The sequence below is a fragment of the Corvus moneduloides genome, chromosome 13, assembly GCF_009650955.1.
Source record: "Corvus moneduloides isolate bCorMon1 chromosome 13, bCorMon1.pri, whole genome shotgun sequence".
In the NCBI taxonomy this organism is placed as follows: domain Eukaryota; kingdom Metazoa; phylum Chordata; class Aves; order Passeriformes; family Corvidae; genus Corvus; species Corvus moneduloides.
Window position 1 is genome coordinate 5413393 of NC_045488.1, and position 16805 is coordinate 5430197.

The following is a 16805-nucleotide window of genomic DNA, read 5'->3' on the forward strand; positions in this document are numbered from 1 at the left end:
AAGAAAAAGCAGTGGAATAAAACAATTTTTTGAGGCCAGTATTTAAAAAAACTTTTTTTTTTTTTATTTTTACTGATCCTTACTGGCTTCCTTCCTCCCCCTCAGTGCTGCCTTTGCTGGCTTATTTTTGTCTTTGGGCTTGGACGTGGCAGTGGGCACGGCCCAAAAGCAGAGCCTACTTTTGCAAGAAGGGTTTTTGGGTCCATAACTCCTGCACCACCCTGCTAAGCCCTGGATGCTGTGCCAGGCTGAACAGTGCTGTGGGAATCACCCTGCTGACTTGTCCCCACCCACTCCTGCAGCATCCTCGGGGCAGCTGCTCAGCCCAGACAGAGGGGAGCGCAGATGTGCTGTGATGGGGCTGAACAAAGGTTTGTGATTACCTGTGCTCTCAGAGGGAGAGAAGTGATGAAGAGGGAAATGCAGTGACTCATTGGAAACGCTTTGGGGATGGAAATAACATTAGAAACCGGGCTGAGCTTCACAAAGCCCTGCACTTACCGACCCTGAGTCCAGAGCTAGCTACACTGAACGGCGTAAATTGACCCAAAAGAAGCAGTTTAGGAGGTAATGTGGGAAGGGGTGGAATTGATGACACTTTTGCTGGAAGGAGCTGTGCCAATCTCTTGCCACATACATTTTGTACCATACTTAAGCAACATGTGGCCCTACGTGAACATGTGGCCCTTTGAGAAATGAGCACATGCAGGATGCTCACACAACAGCACAAGCATTGATGGCTCTCAAACGAGGCTTGTCCCCAGGTGCCAGCTCCTGATGGCAGCAAAGGGAAACCAAGCTGTGTCCAGGGATGCTGCAAGACATCCTGTGTTACCAGGACTGGGCACCTCCCTTGGCCAAGAGGCACAATGTCTTGCATTTTGTTTTTCTTCTCGCTGCAGTGCACTAATGCTTTCACAGCATGTGAACTCTGCTCAGGGAATGCTCGTCAGAATGCCAGGAGAGTGTTTTCACCATAAATGGTTAATCAGGCTTAACTATTGTGTCTGTTTGTACTTGGCAACAAGGGGCCCAACCAAAGACAGAGCACTAAAACACTAAAAAGGCAGGGTGGAGAGAAGGGCATTTATCAACAGGGCTGACAAAAGCTAATGATGCTCTGAGCAGTATCTCACATGTTTATCCCACTCTAGCTGCAGAGAGCAGGGTAAGACACAGACCAAAGGGTGGCCACATGCTGAGCAATACTTGGGGCTATAGGCAGCAAGACAGACCACGATGGAAAGAGAAACAGAACAGGACTGAGACTTGCAGCCCATCTTTTCCAACTTCTCAGCTGCATGCAGGGTTGGAATCTCTGGCAGGGGGAGCCATTCTGTGGAACACTGGAACAGGCTGCCCAGGGAAAAGGTTGAGCCACCATCCCTGGAGGGATTTAAAAGACATGTAGAGGTGGCACTGAGGGACATGGGTTAGTGGTGGACTTGGCAGTGCTGGGTTAATGGTTGGACTCGATGATCACAAAGGTCTTTTTCAACTTAAACAATTCTATGATTCTATGATCATGACCTGTGGAAAACCCCATGTTTATGGGTTTCCATCAGAACAAGGTTCTGCTCAAGTCTGCTTCTGTGTTAGTGCTCTCTGCTGTATAAAAACCAAAAAAGGTGACAGCTATGTCCCCTCCTTCCCTTCCACAAAGCTTTCCCTTCCATATGAGACATATGTTACCTTCTGTAGTGGGTCCTAATGCGTCAATTGCTTCTTGTGAGACTTGAGGCAGGGCAGCAGTGGTGGTGGCCAGCAGATGAGGATTGTCTGGAGCAACAGCTGTCTCTGTCTCTTGTCCTGACACCGCAGGAGGGGAAGGCTCTATTTCAAGCTGAGCCTCTTCAAGGTTCCTGAGTCCCTGTGCTGGTTCAACATCTGGAGTCCTGGTACCAATTACAATGTCTGGGACAGAGGCTTCCCCTGAAAAGCCTGTGATCGAGTGTGTCACAGCTCCAGATGTTGCGTCAGGAACCTCCTTCTCCTCAGGAGTACCAAAGGGCTCCCCACTGGCCAAAGATGTGGCAGCTGTTTTAATGTTAGCAGCAGGCATTGTAGATGCTTCCCCACTGGTTTCAGGGACTGTGGATGCTTCTATGCTGATCTCAGGAAATGTTTCACCTCGGGCTTCTTGACTTGTGGGTGTTCCTATGCTGATTTCAGGAAACGCAGAAGTTTCCCCACTGACTTCTTGAACTGTGGATGTTTCTATGAAAATTTCAGGATAGGCAGATGTTTCACCCCTGGCTTCTTGACTTGTTGGTGTCTCTATGCCAAACTCAGGGAATGCAGATGTCTCCCCACTGATGTCATGGACTGTAGATGTTTCTATGCTAATCTCAGGAAATGCAGATGTTTCGCCTCGAACTTCTTCACCTGTGGAGGTTTCTATTCTAATTTCAGGAAATACAGGTATTTCACCACTGGTTTCATGGACTGTTGAAGTTTCTATGCTAATTTCAGGAAAGGAGGACATTTCCCCACTGATTTCATGGACCGTCGAAGTTTCTATGCTGATTTCAGGAAAGGCAGAAGTTTCCCCACTGGTTTCATGGACTGTTGAAGTTTCTATGCTAATTTCTGGGTAGGCAGATGTTTCACCCCTGGCTTCTTGATTTGTGTATGTTTCTATTCTAATTTCAGGAAAGGCAGAACTTTCTCCACTAATTTCATGCACTGTGGAAGTTTCTATGCTGATTTCAGGAAAGGCAGATGTTTCTCCACTGGTTTCGTGGACCGTCGAAGTTTCTATGCTGATTTCAGGATACCCAGATATTTCACCCCTGGCCTCTTGGCTTGTGAAAGTTTCTATTCTAATTTCAGGAAAAGCAGACGCTTCCCCACTGATGTCTTGACTTGTGGAGGTTTCTATTCTAATTTCAGGAAATGCAGATGTTTCCCCACTGATTTCTTGTATTGTGGATGTTTCAGTGCTGCTTTCAGGAAACGCAGAGGTTTCCCCACTTACTTCTTGACCTGTGGATGCTTCTATGATAATTTCAGGATAGCCAGATGTTTCACCTCTGGCTTCCTGACTTGTGGATGTTTCTGTGACAATTTCAGGAAATGCAGAGGTTTCCCCACTGATTTCTTGAATTGTTGATGTTTCTGTGTTAAATTCGGGAAATGCAGATGTCTCCCCACTGATTTCATGAATCGTGGATGTTTCTACACCAGTTTCAGGAAATGCAGATGTTTCCCCACTGATTTCATAAGCTGTTGATGTTTCTAGAGCACCTTCTGGCAGAGCAGATGTTTCCCCACTTAGTTCGCCAGACGCAGAGGCTTCACCGCTTGGCCCCAAACTGTAGGGAAATGTGGCAGTTTCCCCACCCAGTTCCTGTGACACTGTTGGTCTTGTCACCACTTCTACTAAATCAGAAGTGACTAAAGTGACTCCTGGGAGCCCTGAGGCCTCCCCACTAATATCAGTCACTGCTGAAGACTGTCCACTTAGATCTGTGGCTCCAGAAAAGTCTCCACTGATGTATGGGACTCCAGATGGCTCTCCACTCAAGTCTCCTGCCCCTGAAGGAAACCCACTAAACTCCACAGCTCCAGACCCCTCTCCAGAGAGTCCTCTGTCTCCAGAAGTAAATCCACTGATTTCTATCATCCCAGACGGTCCTTCTCCCACTTCTTGCGCCACTGATGTCTGTGTTACAACTTCCACCAAAGTGGTATCCACAAGAGAGACAGTGGGAAAACCAGAGGTGAGTCCACTTTCCTCTCCAGACAGCAGACCACTGGTGACATCAACTCCAGAGATGTCTCCGCTGCTGTCCGTCACTCCACTCGGATATCCGCTCATCTCCAGCACTCCAGAAACACTCCCACCAAAGTCTACCTGCCCAGAAGGCTCACCACTGATGTCTAAGCTCCCAGATACCGTGCCTGACGCATCTTCACCTCCTGAAGGCAATCCACTTGTTTCCAAAGTCTCTTTTGCTTCGGCTCCTATAATTGGCGGGGTTGTTGTCACTTCCTGCAGAGTGGCATCTACAAAGGTAATGCCAGAGGCTTCGCTGCTTCCATCAGTACCAGAGGGAAGGCCACTTAGGTCCACCAGGCCACTGGTCTCATGTGTTCCAGATGGTTCTCCACTGGCATCCAGTCCTGAGGGCAACTCGCTCAGCTCAGACCCTCCCGAGGGCAGCCCGCTGAGCTCGGGTACCCCAGAGGGCTCCCCGCTGGGCTCAGCTCCTGAGGGTAAGCCTTGGATTCCACCACTGCTGTCCCATTCAGAGGATGGGAGCCCTGACAGATCTCCTTCACCGCTGACTCCGATGGACCCTTTTCCCTCCTCTCGCCGTTCTGGCACTGCTGTTACAACTTCCACTAATGTGGTATCCACAAGAGAGATGGTAGGAAAACCAGAGGCGAGCCCACTTTCCTCTCCAGATGACACGCCACTGACTAGCTCAGTGCCAGAGATTTCTCCACTCACTCCAAAAGGCAGCCCGCTGCTTTCCACTTCAGATGGCATCCCACTAATTTCTGGTATCCTTGAAATAGACACCGATATCTCCTCCTCTGCAGAAGGCAGGCCACTGATATCAACAACGCCCGAAGGCACACCACTCAGGTCTCCTGAGGGCAGCCCACTCTCTTCAGGTGGGAAGCCACTGGCATGCAGGTCTACTGATGGTAATCCGCTCTCTCCAATCCCCGAGTGCTCTCCGCTAAGTTCAAAAACGCCAGAAGTTGGTTCTCCGCTTGTATCTGGGACTGCAGGTACCCACCCGGATGCTGAAGATTCACCACTGACTTGATGCTCTCCAGATTCAATCACCTCCCCTGACACTTCACTGATGGAACCATTGGTACTTGTTTCCTCTGGTACTATGGTAGCTGGAGGAAAAGCAGATGGACTCACTGGAAAAGAAAGAGCAAACAAAGAGAAGGAGTTGCAAAAATTATTTATGTTTTGGAAGTGTCCCAACCCCATGTCACCAGCCCTGTATGACAGAGGCTACAAGGAAGCTCTGAGCCCACCTGAGAGCAGTGACACATCGGTTGGGAAGACCTCTGTTCCCCAGGCTGTCTGATTCTCAGGTTGAGTGGCAGACTCCATCTCCACGGTCACCTCCTCCCCAGAGGGCACCCCCTCCACTCCAGGGATCACTTGTGTTGCCAGCACATCTTCAAAGAATGGGGTGACTCCCTCCTCCTCCACGGGAGGCACAGCTGGAACAAAAAAGGCATTGCAGGTACTTCCCAAAAATTCACAATCCAAGATACCGGCGAAGCGCCTCACCCAAACCAGCACCCCAACATGCCCTGCCTCCCTTTTGAAATCCCTTTCCCTGAGGAGACAGGTCTATGCACCCTGCAGGGGCTGGGAGGGTACCTCTGAAGCAGAAGGCGTGGTGCCGGGACAGCGGGTCGGGGAAGCCCGTCTGGTTGTGGTGCTGGTACAGGGTCCTGACGCCCGGCGCGTCCCCGCCACAGGCGGGGCGGGGGCTCACGATGGGGTAGCGCAGGCTGCCGTCGGCCAACCAGCCCGCGTAACACCTGTCCAGGCCCTGCTTCCAGGCGGCGTGGAGCTGCCCAACGGAGGCCAGCGTGGCGTTCTGCCTCTCACAGTACTGCTGGGCTTCTTGGAAGGTGAACTGCTCTGGCTGAGTTGCGAAGAACACATCGCCTGAGGGATGGGAGAGAAAAATGGGTGAATCCCTGCATCCCAGCCATCTACAGACAGAGGTGGAGGTGTGGAGCACATTTTTGCTCTACAGCAGTGCTTAAGGGAAGGTGAGGATGTACCCTTGAGCCTGTCGATGTAGCAGTACACGTCGTAGGTCTCCGAAGCTGGGCGCATGCCGTATGAACGCACGCCTGGAGTGTTCTCTTTGTCTCCCACGCAGTTATTTCGGGGATTCACAATGGGATACCTACCAAAAAAAGGAAAAGAGGAGGTAACCCGAGGTCAATCTTATGTATCCAGGACTGAAGAACGTCAATGTGCTTGGGAGCAGGACACGAACGCCTCACTGTTTGAGGTGCTCAGAGCCCGAGGCAATAAATACAAATTTCCTGCTACTCTTCCTACACACCAGGAGGGCTCACTGGTGCAAGATGTATACACAGGTGAGGAAATGAGGAAAAGAAGTGGACAAGAACATGTCTAGTGGCCACTGAGTATCATGGACTGGAGACAATCTTGGGTCAGGAAAGCTTTAGATGCTGATGAGGAGAGGAGCAGGATAGACCAGAATAAAGCCTCAATGTCACGGCTGAATAGTCATTTTGAGGGGTGTTTTCCCCAAGTCAGTGTGACTTTACCTGACTGTCTGGTCCCGCAGCCAGCCAGCATCACACTGGTCGAAGCCAGCCTCGTAGGCAGCCTGGAGCTGCTGGGGGGTGGCAATCACGGCACTGTTCTCCAGGCAGGCCTTCTGGGCTTGGACGAAGGAGAAGGCGTATCTGCTGGTGGCTGCACGGTAGTGAAACACCACACCTGGGGGAAGAGAAGATTGAGTGGTGAGACAGCAGGTACAGGACCCCCCTGCACTAAGATGCATGACCAGAAAGGGTCTTCCAAAAACCAGTGTGAGAGCCAGGCCCTCTTAAAGTTTCTGTGGTGGAGATGCCTCATTCATGGAGTTCTGCTGCCACTGAGGGTGATGTTCTAGGTATCTATCTAGCCCTCCTCTAGGTCTTCCTGCCTTGACTTTCCCCTTTCCTGGAGTCAGCTGCATATGGGAGAGCAGAGTGTGACCACTGCAGCCCAAGTCCTGGTCATCACATTATGGGGTGGCCCACAGCCTTGTCTCCCCTCCTGCCCTACTGTGGTGGAGGCGCTCAGCCTGTCCCTGACCCCAAACAGGCCTGTGCACCTCTAGGGACCTGGATGCCCTCTGGGATGGCAGAAACCCAGGCTGTTTTCAGCTGAATGGTTACCTCTAGAATGAGCTGACCTTCAGGCTTCTCAGAGACCTGGTGACTTACCTGTGGGGGAGATGGGCTGCTCGGGGAGGTGACCAGCACCGGGGGCAGCTGTCACTCGCACAAGTTGATCTTCCACTGTGAATGCCGAGGCAGACTCCAGTCCTGGTGTGGCAGTCACCCCCAGGAACTCTTCCACTGAGCTCACCTCTGCTGTTTCGGTGGTACCAGCAGTGCCTAAGGCTACAGTGGTGATGGCAGTGCCTAAGTCTATGGTGGTGGCCTCTTCAGGGACAGTCCAGACCGCTGTGACATCCTCCCTGGTCACATTTTCCTTCTCTGTGGCAGCTGTCTCTACTGTGACAGCGGTGGTGAAGAGATCGGGCAGGGCAGTGAAGCCCTCATACAGCCTGGTGGCGGTGGGGGTGATCTCAATGGGCTCCAGGGTGGCAATGCTGCCGCGGGCCTCCTCCTCCGTGGCATTGCGTGACAGAGGCAGCTCCACCTCGGTCTGGGTGACAGTCTGGACAGTGAAAGCGCTGCCCAGCTCGCTCCCTATCTCGTCGATGAACTGCCCTGGGACCAGGCTCTCAATGTCATCCCCTGCATCAGGACACAGAGCAGCAGAGAGGACAAGGTCAGTCTGATGAGGTGAACTGTGCTGGCGCTGCTTCTGAGAAGCAGCTGGGTATCTACTGGCTCTGAGGGGATTAGGAAAATCATGAGAGTTTGGTAAAAGAAATGGTTTTCCTTCCTCCACTGTGGCTCTCTACAACGCCTCAGCACGCAGGGCATGGTCAAGAAGCACAGAGCCACCTCATTCTCCAAATCTGGTTCATCAGCGGGGACACTCCCCGCTAGCCTGCCAGTTCTCCTTGCCGGGATCACCTTGCCCATATCCAAGTCTGTACTGACCTCTAGTGCCTGCTGCAAGGAAGTTAAGGTGGACGGAGGGAGGTCGGGGAGCTTGGATAACCTCCACAGCAGCTCTGTCTGAGCCGTGGGAGAAAGACAACTAGATCCTCACACCCAGTGCGTGAAGCCTCACCAGGATCGTGATCTCCTTCTGCTCTGCCCACGTGACGACTTAAGAGCTCATCCCATGTAAGCATCCTAACCCCATTGCCAGGACAGCCAAGGCCACTTGCTGTACCAAATACATTCAAACAGCTCCCACCTTTCCCCTCCCAAGTCACTTTCCTGCTCAAGTCACATCCCTTGGGTCTAGGAGAACGTGCTTAACATGGCATTGAGCTGACAACAAGGACAGTGGTTTACAGAGCAGCATGAAACAGAACTGTGAGGGCAGGTAACAGAGGGATGGATCTCATCTTGGATATGTAGCAAGGCAGGTCTTGGCTGGGGAGGGGAAAACTATGAGGCAATGCCTGGGTTTTCCTCTGATACTGCTTTCCCTGCTCTATGTACAACTCCATTTTACTGCTAGTTCATTTTAGCCAGTACCTTTCAGATCTCAAGGGATTCAGAGATTTCTATAAAGATGCTCAGACAAGGACTGACAACATGCAGCAGTTTCAGATGCGAACCCTGAGATAACCAGAAGGCTGTGGCTTGGTGGACCAGTCCTTAACTTGGCCTCATAACTAGGTACCTCCAGGGGTCTGGGACATGGATCTGGGCACAACAGATCTGTTCAGAAGGGTTTCAACACATATTTTAAAATATTGTTATTTTTTTAACCATGGCAATCCTATTTGAATTGTTGGCCTCTGGCTAGTTGCCCCGAATAGACCACATATTACTGTGTTTTCCCCTCTTGCTGCAGGAAGAAGTGTGCACTTAGAAGAAAGAGGGAGTATCTGGGATGCTCTTCACTTCCTAGGTGCAGTTTTGATCCACGATTCCCAGAGACTGTGTCAGTCTCAGATTTATCCCAGCATGGAAACTCAGTCACGCATCTGTACCACATCACATCTCATCACTACACACATTTTCAGGGTCAGACCTGCCCTCTTTCTCCTTTGCTTCGTTCTCCAGCATTCAAAGTCTTGTATATGAAGCACCTGAACTCTGCCTTGTGTCTCCAGGAGAGCTATAAAAGCAGGAGGGTGTGGGAGGATTGGAGAGAAGCAGGCTGTGTTACACCCACCTCCACAGAGCCCTCTATGCACAGGTCAAGCAGCCTTTCTGGATCTGCTTTCTATCTGAACACAAGCAGACGATTTTGTCCTTTGCCAAACCTGCTTTCTCCCTCTCTATTTCTTTTTTTAAAAAACCCCAACAACAAAGAAGCAAGAGGTTGTCTCAGGCCAGGGAGCTCCTGCTGGCTGGTGTGCAGAGGCGCTGCTTAGTCCCGCAGCCCCGAGCACTCACCGCTGTAGCAGATGGCGTCGTAGCGGGAGTCAGGGTGCGGGTACCCCGTCTGGTTGATGTACAGGTACACCGTCCTCACACCCACCAGGTTGCCCCCGCAGTTGGGCCGTGCTCTGGAGATGGGGTAGCGGACGCTGCGGTCGGCCAGCCAGCCCGCGCTGCACATGTCCATGCCGTCCTTCCAGGCCAGGTACAGCTCTCCCGTGGTGGCCAAGCGTGCTCCCAAGCTGCGGCATTTCTCGAAAGCTTCTTGGAAGGTGAACTTCTCCGGGGCAGTGGCATAGAAGACTTTGCCTGCAATCACACCGTCCATTAGCACAGGAATTACCTGTAGAATTTAATCACGATTCCCTTTCTATCCCCTTCCCACTCCTGAGAGTTTGGATAAGATGAAGAATCCCGTGTCTTAGAGGTGAAATGCCACTCCATGTTGGTGACTTTGTAAACCAGAATGAAGTGATTCTTACAGACCAAATGCAGGGTGGAGCAAAACGCACCACACGAGCTGGGGCCACAGGGCAAGAGGGAGATAAAGGACAATTGCAGTTCTGTTCTGCTGAACATCAATGGATCCCTGTCATAAGTATGAGTGATTGGCACCTCTGAATGTCACACACTCAAATGGCTGACCAGGCAGGATGGTGTGGACTCTGGTGGAGGTTAGACGGACTCCACCCTCTGAACTGCATTAGTCATTTGACATTAAAATTGTCCAAGGTCTAATAAAGAGACTGTAGAGAACATCTGGCCTGGCCGGGGTATGTGCTTTTCCAGCTTTGACCTGTCTTTTCCCTAGGCCCATTGCCTCTGTATTTGCAGTTGTTCAGTCTAGGCATGATCAGGGCTCTGGCTGCTTCTGTGTCTAGTGGCAACAAAAGCCACAAATCACCTTGCATTTGCTCTGCATAGCAGTAAACATCATAGGTTTCATCTGGCTCACGGACACCGTAGGTCCTCACTCCTGGAAATTCGTCCTTGTCACCATAGCAGCGCTCCCGGGGCCAGTGGATGGGGTACCTGAAGGAGAGATGGTGGATAAGGAGTAAGGGGCAGGACCCTGGCAGCCACAGGAGGCTGGGAGGGAGCTGCAGGGCACTGCCCAGTGTGGTTATTTATGGCTTTTCCTGGGTTATGGGGAAGGGGAAGGATGATCTGCCATCCTGCCCTCACTCTGATCGTCCTTGGAGCACTGACCAAAGACATCAAGACAAGGAGCCTCCCCAGTGGGGTATGCACAGCTTGGTCTGGTTGAGCCACATTTGTGCATCTTGGCACAGCACTAGTTTTGTTCAGGGAAGATGGAAGATAAGAATTAAGCCATTGTCCACTCAGTTGTCACCACCAGCTGAGGAGGGCAGTGGTCACTCTGCTTTCCCACTAGAGACTCCCCTCTGGCAGAGAATAGCTTGCAATCCACTACCTCCCTCTGCACACCAGCAGTTACAGCAGCTGCTATTAACAACCATTTTCAGTTGGTGGCTTCATTACAGAAGTCCTTCCCTAATGACCCTGCTGTGGCTTTCCCTTCCCTGCATGGCTTCTCACCTGACAGTCTGATCAGCCAGCCAGCCAGCATCACACTGCTCGTACCCATCCTCGTAGGCAGCCTGCAGCTGCTCGGGGGTAGCGATGACAGCGCTGTTCTGGACACAGGCCTGCTTTGCCTTCTCGAAGCTCAGGGTGTACCTTGTGGAGATTGCTCTGTAGTGGAATACGATGCCTGGAAAAGATGATGGCCATCACTCACAATCACCAGCCCCTCACCTTCCAGAGAAGGCACAAGAAAAAGGCAAAAATAAACCTCATCCTGCACAGTCCTGCAGTGGAAGCTGTCTCCCTGTCTTATACAGAAAGCAAAAACCACATAAAAGAGAAGGATTGTACAAAACTTTCGTTATCTTATCCACCTATTACTAGGAGAGGCTTTGCAATATGGCAATGGAAGTTTTTCTAGAACAGCCCAATTCTCCAGATGAGGGCATCCCATCTCCTAAAATGTTTGGGAGAAATTAAAGGTCTGATAAAGGCTCCGTTCCAGCTTTACCCGCTTGAGTAATAGCGCAGTGTATCCAGTACCAACTCCTGCCAAAGATGTCATCTTGCTGTTTCTGTAACTCACCTTCTACCACAAGAGTCATTTTCTTGCCATATTCTGCCATGAGTCATTTTACTGGTTTGTTTAGTCTGGTCCTAGCCTGCTAAAATAAATGCTTGGCCCGTGGCTTCTGCTCACCCACCCATCACCTTATCTGTGACCTGAGAGAAAGGGTCATTATTCCTATGAGAGCAGTGCCTCCTCTACCCATGTACCTCTTCCTCCCTTCCACCCAGGCCAAGCAGCAACACACTGAGAGAAAAGAGCAAGGGCAGGATCCCACCTTTCACTAGGACCTCTATTGTGTCTTGTCTGTCCTCAATCCCGTACATGACTTCACAGCGATAAATGCCCGTGTGGTTGGATCTCAGCGCCTTGATCTCCAGCGTGGCATCGGTGGGGATGGCGGGGTAGTTGGGCAAGGAGATCGCCTCCCTGTACTCGCTGTTGAGCCGGATTTTCCCACCGGTGGCCACCAGCAGGACAACTTCGGTGCCGTTGGAGAGCTTGCTCCATTTGATCCGCGGGGTCAGCATGACACTGGTGTCCTGCTCTTCTGGGATGTTGAAGTAACACGGGATGTTCAGGGAGCTTCCCAGGGTAACACGCAGGGGAGACTGCTCAGGTATCTTGACTTCCAGGCCATCACTACTGTCTGCCAGTTCCCAAACAGAGCAATGGTTACATCAATAACACATGTAGTACAAAACATCCCCTGTTTCCATATGATCCAGGGCCTATATCTGCTGTGCAAACCTGTACCCACATATTCAGACATGAGCTTTTTGGTCTAGTCTAGAAAGGGAAGTTGTGGCAATGACCACTGCACCATGGCTGCTTTGGAGATTTGGACCAGTGCTGGATATGGGCATGAAGGGAACAAAGGGCTCTGCTGCAGCATGGCTGCTGCCCACGTGAGATCATGCCTGATAATGTTTCAAAAGGGAAATGCTGAAATTCTCTTCCTTTCCCCACAAATCTGCCTTTGCCTGCAGCTATCTCCCTGGCTTCCCAAACACCAGAGCAGTGAGAGGCTGTGGCTCTCCAAACAGAAGAGTCTTGTGTGTGCACAGCAGAGATCTTGGGTACATTTGTGTCTGGGGGCTGCCTGTCCTTGGGGGTGGGACCAGAGTGCAGGACATGGCTCAGTCCTGCTTTCCCATGGCCTAGACACGTACCTGAGAGCTCCACAGAGTCGGCTGCAGTGATGACTTGCAAACACACAAACACTAATAGTAAAGTGGTCATAATTTACCTGCAAGAAACAACACAGGGAGAAAGGATTTGTGTATGTTCACAGGGAGCTGAGTGCTGTGGATGCTGCTGCGGGGCAGCGCAATGCTTTCAGTTGCCCCTAAAGCCTCCTACACTCCTCACACCAGAAGGGAAAGCCCATCCCTGGGGAAGGATTCTGTCTCAAAGTGCCACTTGCTTCAGGAAGCAAGTCCATGAGAGAAATAAATAAATAAAATAAATAAATAAAGATGCTCTGCTATGGACAACAGTCTGAAGTGTTATTATGCATCCCTTATTATATTGCTTTCCCACTCTTTCTCTTGCGATTCAGTCTTACCTATGGAGCAGAAAGACAATTTTACAACAGGTCTTCACACACCTATTACTTATTTACTCAAGAGGGACCATCATATCCACTAAGCCTTTGCCTCAGAACAGGAGCTCTCCCTCACTGGGCATCCCAAATCAAACCAGAACTGGCTCTCAGGCCAGATGGTTGGAAGCATTTTCTATCCCTTAAAATGCTCTGAAGGGAAGTTTGCCCTCTGCATGGTGGAAAAGTCAAACATTTCAATTCTTTGGTCCAACACTCTTGCACTGAGAGCCAGCATATCCTTAAGGTGCAAACGGATCCAGAACTGATACAAGAAATCCACAGGATACAATCCTGGGCATCTTAAATCCACCCTAAAAATATCTTCTTGGGATCCCTCAATTAGTCAGAGCAACCTGCTTCTTCTGAAGGCTTCAGGAAGAGAAAGGATCATCCTGCTGACATTAAGTGACAGAAGCAATATCGGGAGGCCAGCTAATTTAATCCTAACTGGATTACCCTCCAGTACAATATCATGTCATGTTAAATCGCCACAAAGACTCAAGTTGGTTTCAATATTTCAAATAAAAGCCAGGTCCTCCGGCAGCCAAGCACAGTCTGGCATCAGGTTTCAACCCTGACTCAGAAGGAAGGACCACACCTACTGAATCACTGGTGTTTCCTTTGAATATTGGCTGTTGCACTCCTGTGATCTAGAAAGATTCCAGCTGACTTCATCTGACAGGTAACACTCTGGGTACGTGCCTATTGGCCTTGTAGAAAATTCCATTACATATCTTCACTGGCACAAGAAAAGGCCAAAAATAAACCCCATCCTCTACAGTTCAGCATTAACCTTTCACTTATGAAAAAACTGACCATCATGCACTCATTCATTGGAACCTGACACACCACAAACCCTTATCTTTAGTGAATAGAGACAGCTCTATTGGCAGAAAATAGGAGAGAACAGGGATGGAACACATTGGCAGAGACTTGTGGAGACTTCAGTTTGTAGGGCTGAACAAGATCAAATGGAGATATCCCATTTTCTGCCGTGCATGGGAATAAAATTTCAGGTAAGCGCTAACTTCAGGGAGAACTCTTGGAGCTGTACATGTGTTTGGGTGTCTCTCTGGTGAGGGGTGATGTCTGCACAAACAATGTATTACAAGCCTCTTCTGCAGATGACAGCTGACTTCATCATTTCCCTCCAGGGACGGGCAGTTCGGAGCTGACTGCCCCTCTGCAGAGGAGGTGAAAGAGTCTGGCAGTCAGCACTGGGTCAGTGGGAGGGGGCCATGCCCACAGGGTGGGCTGTGGGGGGGCAATGAAGTGCCTTCTGCTCCTCAGTAAAGCAAGGGGAATTGGAAACACCATCTGCTACTGACAAACAGCCTGAAATCAGCTTGGCCAAGCAGCCGTACCCAGGAGTCCTTCAAGAGCTGGCTGAGTGAGCTGCTGGCCCACTGATGTTCGTTCATAATCTGTGCTGGAGCGCTGGGGCAGGTCCCAAATGCTGAAGCACTGTGTCCACAGTCAGCCAAGGTACACAATGATGAGCCTCAGAAATACGTGCTAGTTTGATTGACATAAACTCCAGGCGAAGTAATGGAAAATCTGATACAGAGTTCAGTTCATTAAGCACTGAAGAATAGATGTAATAATAATCTTAGTTAAGGCACTTATGTATAAAACAGGTGCTTCCAACCTTTTATTATTTTGCATGATTCTAAGCTTGTTTGATAAAGCTGCCTGCATGGCAGCAACACGATGTAATTAGATTTTGATAAGGTTCCACGATATGAAGATGTGTAATGTCAGTAGTGCATCCATTAAAATGGCTCAGCAGAAGCCAGGCTGGTGGGTCTCTAATGGGATCCACCTGAGGGACCTTGAGGGAAATATTTCGAATGGGCATCCATTGGGGTCAGTATTAGTCCCAATGGGTCTCCAAATAGACTGTATTTTAATAGAATCAAATATAAAATTGTACAAGAGATGCATGCCTGACAATGGGATGTTGAGTCCTAGAAAGAAGTCACTCAGGAGAGCAACTGCTGTTATCCAACGTTAAACCAAACAGGAATTCCTCTCTGTGCATTAGAGGTGAATGGTGGGAATACTTTGCACATCTCTGGGCTGTCATGAAGAGATCAGAAAAAGGTGGTGAAGAAACACACTAACAAGGATCTGAGGGCTGGACAGAATGCTTTATGGGGGAAGACTAGAAAGTAGGAAGTTTGAGCCTAATTATTGTAACAAATAAAAAAAGAAAAGCTGAGAAGCTGACAACTGTGCTGAAATACTGTTTCAAGCAGTGGCTGCTGGTGTTAAAGGGCTCTTTAATTTAGCAGAAATTCATGACCAGAACTAATAACTGTGAGACATATGCTGAGTAAACTCAAATGGGAAACAAAGTCCACGTTCTGCACAGTGGGAGATGGATCACTGAAACTGGTACCAAACGAAGTGATGCAGTTTCTGTCAGGGTGGGTCCTGCAGGGCAGAAGGGATCTGGGTAGAGGACACTCTCCTAACCACTAGTAGTAGCATTAAATAAAAGCTCTTACTTCTCCAGGTTGCTTAGATGAGGTGCCTTTCATCAACTTGTATTTTGCCAGAATTCAAGTAAGCTGAATAGCCCTGAGTGTCATGAGATTAACTCAGCCAAGAGAGGCAGGCAGCTTTAGACCTGGATTGCCTACTAAAGGATAGAAACACCCTAGAGCATGGAGGCAGAGATGTTTAACTATAACAGGAGTTGGCTGGCTGAAAAGACTTATAGAGTCTGTGGCTACAGCAAACTGGTATTGTTCTGAGTTGATATTTCTGTGTACATTGGCAGTGGACAGGAGGAGAACAGGTTCATCTGTCCATCAGGCAGACATCAAAGAACAGAATGCTCTGAATGGAAGAAATCTCCTTTGTTCCAAAGTCAAGACAAGCCCATGCACTCTTAGTCTTATTCAAGCTTTATGCTGATCTTCCACAAGAAAAACAGCCTCATATGACAACAGCCGGGACCAGCAGTATCTTTTCAGTTTGGTTTAGCTATGGAGGAAAAAACCCAACCTCTTCTTATCCCACAGAAGCCCAGAGGAAATGGATTTTCCTTGTAAGCAGTGGTTAACAAATCAGAATAACGATGTTTTGGGTGTATTCTGCGAAAGTGTTGAGTCCCTGCCAGTAAGAAACCCAACCTACTCCTCAGGGTGCTGTTTGCAATGTTGATCTTCATTTTTCATTCCCCTGAAGCATGCCAAAGAGATCCAACCCTGAGTCTGCACGGAGCTCTGGTTGGGATTCACTGTGCTGGGAATGCCTTTGATTAATGTCCCGGTGTTACAGCAGTGGTTCCATGCTGCAATACTTCTACTCTGTGCTGTCTCTACTGGGATGTCCAGGCACATGCTAATGAGTAAACAGCTGCTTGAAGAAGCAGTTCTGGAAGCAAGTGAGTAAAGAGGGAGGTCTGTGTGAGCAGATTGCATGGATGATGGAGACCTGGTCTGTCTGGACAAGGGAACTGCGGAGGTTGGTCCTGTCATTCTAAAGCAACACCTAAAAAGACTGTCGGGGCAGAGGAGGGTGACTAGCTCAAGCTGGATGCTGTCTCTTACAGAGGAGTAGGTTCAGACTGAGTGGGCTGTGCCCAAGGAGCAGGAAGGTGCAGTTCAGCGTGTGGGAGCATCAATGCATGCATGCTGAGATGGGGTCTGGCACAGAGGAAAAGTGCTCAGGGGTGAGTGACTGAGCTGCACAACTGAGTAAAGGCACAGTACAGTCTGGAGCAGGCTAAGCAGTGGCAGGAGCATCCCCTGCTCAGGATCTTAGTGACTGGCCTCCAGCTGTAGCTGAATGGCTACGGAGAGAGCTGGACCTTGGAAATGCACTGGGAATACAGTCAGTGCCCCTACCATGTGTGTCATA

General features: G+C 49.9%; 1 protein-coding gene across 2 annotated transcripts in view; it reads right to left on the minus strand.

The window, feature by feature from the left end:
• Window positions 1–16805, minus strand: part of ACAN (aggrecan) — a 46865-nt gene that overhangs the window by 12608 nt on the left and 17452 nt on the right. For both annotated transcript variants that reach the window (XM_032122603.1, XM_032122602.1), the window contains exons 2-12: window positions 12502–12578; window positions 11607–11978; window positions 10774–10948; window positions 10118–10245; window positions 9229–9522; window positions 6958–7497; window positions 6292–6466; window positions 5773–5900; window positions 5360–5653; window positions 5005–5196; window positions 1693–4884 (exon numbers count right to left, since the gene is read on the minus strand). In XM_032122603.1, the coding sequence (XP_031978494.1) occupies window positions 1693–4884; window positions 5005–5196; window positions 5360–5653; window positions 5773–5900; window positions 6292–6466; window positions 6958–7497; window positions 9229–9522; window positions 10118–10245; window positions 10774–10948; window positions 11607–11978; window positions 12502–12571 (5560 nt within the window). In that variant the 5' untranslated portion in view covers window positions 12572–12578. The remainder of the gene's footprint in view (window positions 1–1692; window positions 4885–5004; window positions 5197–5359; window positions 5654–5772; window positions 5901–6291; window positions 6467–6957; window positions 7498–9228; window positions 9523–10117; window positions 10246–10773; window positions 10949–11606; window positions 11979–12501; window positions 12579–16805) is intronic.